The 6,053-nt window shown below is 26.1% G+C and overlaps 1 protein-coding gene across 2 annotated transcripts in view; it reads right to left on the reverse strand.

Moving 5' to 3' along the window:
• Positions 1 to 3,174: 3,174 nt before the first annotated feature.
• Positions 3,175 to 6,053, reverse strand: part of LOC131432375 (integrator complex subunit 3 homolog) — an 821,606-nt gene continuing 818,727 nt past the window's right edge. For both annotated transcript variants that reach the window (XM_058598608.1, XM_058598607.1), the window contains one exon: positions 3,175 to 3,526. In XM_058598608.1, the coding sequence (XP_058454591.1) occupies positions 3,464 to 3,526 (63 nt within the window). In that variant the 3' untranslated portion in view covers positions 3,175 to 3,463. The remainder of the gene's footprint in view (positions 3,527 to 6,053) is intronic.

Raw genomic sequence — 6,053 nt, forward strand, 5'->3', positions numbered from 1 at the left:
TGCTGCATATTCAGTGATTTTTAAAATAAGAAAGAAAAAATTACTTAAAATAATGCTTAGAATTTGTTTAATTTGTTATTGTATCATTTCTCGAAGCATTAACGTCAATTGAAGCAAGAAATCATTATGTGCTGATTGCAAACATATGTTTGCTTCTTTTCTAACTTTTATTGTTTCCATGGCATTTTTCCGGAGCTAGTCGACGCTTATTAACGAAGGGTCAATAAATTACATTATTACTGAACCTACTGGTTCACGATTACTGACCCAACATTTTTCAATATATCGTATGAGACATTGTAATCTTGAGTTTATCTTTGGTACAACAGTGCCACGTTAAACACACGATTTTTAATTCAATTTTATCTCACTTTTATTTACAATATATTTTTTATCTCGTAGCAGAAATTTCTGGTCTGGCGTACGGTCTTCTCATTCTCCTGCAAATAGGATTAAACACTACAAACGATTAAGATCCTGAAACTTAGGAAAGATTAGAAACTCCTCCTACTCTCAAGCCAACAGTATTGAAATCTGTTTACGTTTACAGATTATCAGACTGTGGCCCGGCCTATTTCTTTTATTTATCTTTCCTGCTATCGGATAGGCTGATTCAATTTGTTCCTACGTAATATCCTCCGGCCCGTAAATCATCCCTATTGATTTACAAATAAATCAATCATCAATCTGGAGCTCTTGATACTATGATTCTGGGATATAACATACATGGAGGTTCAGGCTCATTTTCTTCAAGCTGCTCTTGTTCATTTATGTTATTTTCTATGCTTTTTCCTATAAATTCATTAGATTGCCGCCTTGTTTTATTAACCTTCATTGCGTTTCGATATGTCAGAAAAGCTGTAAGAGAATCCCAAATCGAAGCCAATGCTGCCATCCTAGACCATATATATCGTAAAGGATTCGTCCATGCATAATTGTATCAATCGCAAATTTAATAATATTTCATATCATGTAAATACCAATGAATGTTGAAGTAATATTTCCTATCCAAGTTGACCAGGAGATAAATTTCGACCAATAATTTGCAATTGCGTTTTCGATTATTTTCTCCGGGCGTTAAAAAGAAATCCTTGTATATTAGACTGTTGACGCATAAGAACATTTGAGGCGATACGACGATCTGCTTGCTCATAAATCATATTCTTCATTCGAGTTTAACTTTTATGATCATATACACCGCTTTGCATTAAGCTTGGTAGTGGTGTATATGTCCAAATAGTTATCATCTCTATTTTTTGAGAGCAGTAGTTTCGCGGAACCTTCTATTTGTTGTATACAAGGGTGTGCAATCTATCTCCGTTCCTCTTAATTGTAAAATTCTGGTAACTGGAGCAAGATACATAGAAATATTATTGAAATTTACTGGAATTTCTTGAAAACATGTGTTAGTAGTTCTTGGGGTGACATACAGGGTCCGCAACCTAACTTTTTTTTTAACTAGCGGTAATTTCGACATTGGTAACCTTAATGTCACTTCTGATTTGACAGAAACTTATTTTTATCCGCTGAACGAAAATGGTTGTGTATACGCTTGAGGAACGCGTGAAAATAGTGCAGTTTTACTTTGAAAATCATGGTAATGTTGCGGAATGTGTGCCAAAAAATCATCTTCTCGGATGAGGCACATTTTCATCTCGGTGGGTATGTTAATAAGTAAAATTGTTGCATCTGGGGGACGGAAAACCCGCACGTTATCATGGAGAAGCCGATACATCCTCAGAGAGTGACGGTTTGGTGCGTATTTTGGTCTGGCAGCATCATTGGGCCATTTTTTTAAATGAGGCAGGATCCGCCGCCACGGTCAATAGCGAGCGCTACCGCGCCATGATTAGCGATTGGTTCTTCCCGTTACTTGAAGAGGAAGACTTGGACACCATTGGGTGCCAACAAGACGGCGCTCCGTGATCGATCTTCTTCGCACAGTCTTCGAAGATCGAATTATCAGTCGAAATTCGGATGTCGTTTGGCCGCCTCGGAGCTGTGATTTGAATCCGTTAGACTATTATCTTTGAAGGGCGATCAAAGATAAGTGTTATGTGGACAAGCCAGATTGATTACAGACAGATTGTGACAGATTTAATGATGTTTGTGACGAATCCCGTAGGACTCAGTCTAGCTATAGTTAATTTCGTCTCCATCATAGTCATGTCTAATTTGCCCATTTCTGGCATTACTGAGTAGTATCCTTCGTTTATTCTCTGACCAATGTAGCTTTCAACAAGTGTTATTTATGAATTAAAATAAGTGCATAAATCATAATACATACATTGGACTACTACTATGCTTATATTCACTCACAACTTAATCATCTCATCTCATCGGTCATGACACTTTGCATGCCACAACACATCGTAACATACAGTGTATAACTCCAAAACATTTGTGAGCGTCGCACCGTAATGGCAACTTGCAACGCATTCGAACAACCGCTACTCTAGGACAAAAGCGAATTCTGTATGTTGGTCCTACAAAATTTAATGCACTTCCTTTCCGAATACGACAAATCAATATCCGTGCCATATTTTAATATAGATTGAAGAACTACTTCAGGCAGATTCTAAATGAAATTTTTATACAATAAGCGCAAAGTTTAAACAAACGTAATCTATCTGTATATCTCTGTTATATCGTTTTCGTTTTTAATTTGCACTACACCGGTGCAGTGCTACACGAAAGCATGAAAACGAACAATAATGAAGAAAACATAAACAGTAACCATTGACTACCATAAACGATTCCATTGCACAGAACACAAATTTTGATGATTGCCACACCAGTGGTATCGGTGCAGAAAAGGTTTAGCACTGGTGTAGTTCAATTGGTAAAAATGAACGGTTTCAGCGCAACCTTAGCTGAACCGGTGCAGTGCAATTTAATAACGAAAACGCCATTAGTTAAACGTCAACACTATTATATTATGTAATTTTAGCTATTTAACATGAATCATTTGGAAGCAAATTTGGTTCCACTACTAGTTAAAAGTTAATTTTTTCATTGCACATTGTAGAATAAATTGTTTGTATCTCAGTTTTTCTTGTTTGCTATTATTAATATTGCCAGTGTTTATCAATTGAGATTAATTGCGTACACTACCAGGGGATTTCTTGTGGAGCTTTTTGGTGTGGAGGAGTGTGGTGGGCAATAAAAACAAAGTTTAAGAGTTTATCGTTTATTGAATATTACCGCAGAATGTGTACGATAAATGAATACAATCAGCCTGTGAGTACTGGTTGGAGTAACTCGCTTCTTGGATGAATACCAATACTCAAATTTTTGCTAGAATCAAAACTGTGGCAAAGGCATAAAATATGAAGCATTATCCACACAAACCAGTACTTTAGTATATACCATAAAACAGTAACGTATTGTAAAAATAGGATTGTTAATATAATGTGATTTACACAAAACTTTTCAAAATGTATGCTGCATACGGTAGTTGACGTCAGTCAGAATCGCTGAATGCCTTTTTGCGTCGTTTACCAGATTTTTGCTTCGACCAATCCTCCTGAAATGAAACAAGTAATGATACATTTACATCTAAAACGTTACAACATGGTAGTTTTTTTTTAAATCAACAAATTTTGACATGATATTTCCAAATGAAAAATTTCATTTTGCTAATATTTTTATTTATAATATTCTCATATTTTGCCTGTCTCATATATTACAAAATTTGTATTTTTTTCTAAGCTTGTAACTTCAATTTTCTACCCGTATTTCATTTTGAACCCTTTACCTCAAATGGTGCGCAGGAGTGCTTAAGGGGCGGGTAGGGCCTAACACTTTTGAAAAATCTTTTATTTTTTTCTTTGTATTACTCATAGTAAAACATTTAAAGAATATTCTGTGAACTATTCAAGCCAAGATTTCTGCTTAGATTGACTTAAAAACTTGATTACACATTCTTGAAATGTTTCATTATAACTACATACAAAAACCTATTTTAATCCACCTAGTGGTGTAATGATGCCTTTCTCATATTACTCATTACATCATAAATATAATCGTGAAATTCGCAAAACAACTGTTTATTGAATAGAAATAGTATAATTTGTTCGGATCTAATCTCACAAACTCTATAAAACCTGTTTACCCTGTAGTTCCGGAACCGGAAGTAGTATCCACAACACATTAAGGAATTCCGTATGAAAGTGTAAGACTTTTCTTTTGAACCTATAAGTTTGTGAAAATCGATTTGGCCATCTCCAAGAAAAGTAAGTGAGATCCTTTTTGCAGTTTTTGATCACTATTTCCAATTCTTCCGAAACAGGATTCAGATAAACGGAATAGCCGAAGTTGGTTCGTTTACTACCAACAAATATGACCTACAAATTAAAACAGTTTTGAACGTAGTTAAACCTATTCCTACTACCTCATGCTCTATTTCGATTAAACCAATTAAACGAAATCTAACAAACGAAACGAACCAGCGTTTCTGTTACTTCTGCATATGTAAGTCAAGCTAAACAGCATAAAACATGAAATTAATAATAATAATAATAATAATAATAATAATAATAATAATAATAATAATAATAATAATAATAATAATAATAATAATAATAATAATAATAATAATAATAATAATAATAATAATAATAATAATAATAATAATAATAATAATAATAATAATAATAATAATAATAATAATAATAATAATAATAATAATAATAATAATAATAATAATAATAATAATAATAATAATAATAATAATAATAATAATAATAATAATAATAATAATAATAATAATAATAATAATAATAATAATAATAATAATAATAATAATAATAATAATAATAATAATAATAATAATAATAATAATAATAATAATAATAATAATAATAATAATAATAATAATAATAATAATAATAATAATAATAATAATAATAATAATAATAATAATAATAATAATAATAATAATAATAATAATAATAATAATAATAATAATAATAATAATAATAATAATAATAATAATAATAATAATAATAATAATAATAATAATAATAATAATAATAATAATAATAATAATAATAATAATAATAATAATAATAATAATAATAATAATAATAATAATAATAATAATAATAATAATAATAATAATAATAATAATAATAATAATAATAATAATAATAATAATAATAATAATAATAATAATAATAATAATAATAATAATAATAATAATAATAATAATAATAATAATAATAATAATAATAATAATAATAATAATAATAATAATAATAATAATAATAATAATAATAATAATAATAATAATAATAATAATAATAATAATAATAATAATAATAATAATAATAATAATAATAATAATAATAATAATAATAATAATAATAATAATAATAATAATAATAATAATAATAATAATAATAATAATAATAATAATAATAATAATAATAATAATAATAATAATAATAATAATAATAATAATAATAATAATAATAATAATAATAATAATAATAATAATAATAATAATAATAATAATAATAATAATAATAATAATAATAATAATAATAATAATAATAATAATAATAATAATAATAATAATAATAATAATAATAATAATAATAATAATAATAATAATAATAATAATAAAAATAATAATAATAATAATAATAATAATAATAATAATAATAATAATAATAATAATAATAATAATAATAATAATAATAATAATAATAATAATAATAATAATAATAATAATAATATAATAATAATAATAATAATAATAATAATAATAATAATAATAATAATAATAATAATAATAATAATAATAATAATAATAATAATAATAATAATAATAATAATAATAATAATAATAATAATAATAATAATAATAATAATAATAATAATAATAATAATAATAATAATAATAATAATAATAATAATAATAATAATAATAATAATAATAATAATAATAATAATAATAATAATAATAATAATAATAATAATAATAATAATAATAATAATAATAATAATAATAATAATAATAATAATAATAATAATAATAATAATAATAA

The sequence above is a fragment of the Malaya genurostris genome, chromosome 2 (genome assembly GCF_030247185.1).
Source record: "Malaya genurostris strain Urasoe2022 chromosome 2, Malgen_1.1, whole genome shotgun sequence".
Classification (NCBI taxonomy): domain Eukaryota; kingdom Metazoa; phylum Arthropoda; class Insecta; order Diptera; family Culicidae; genus Malaya; species Malaya genurostris.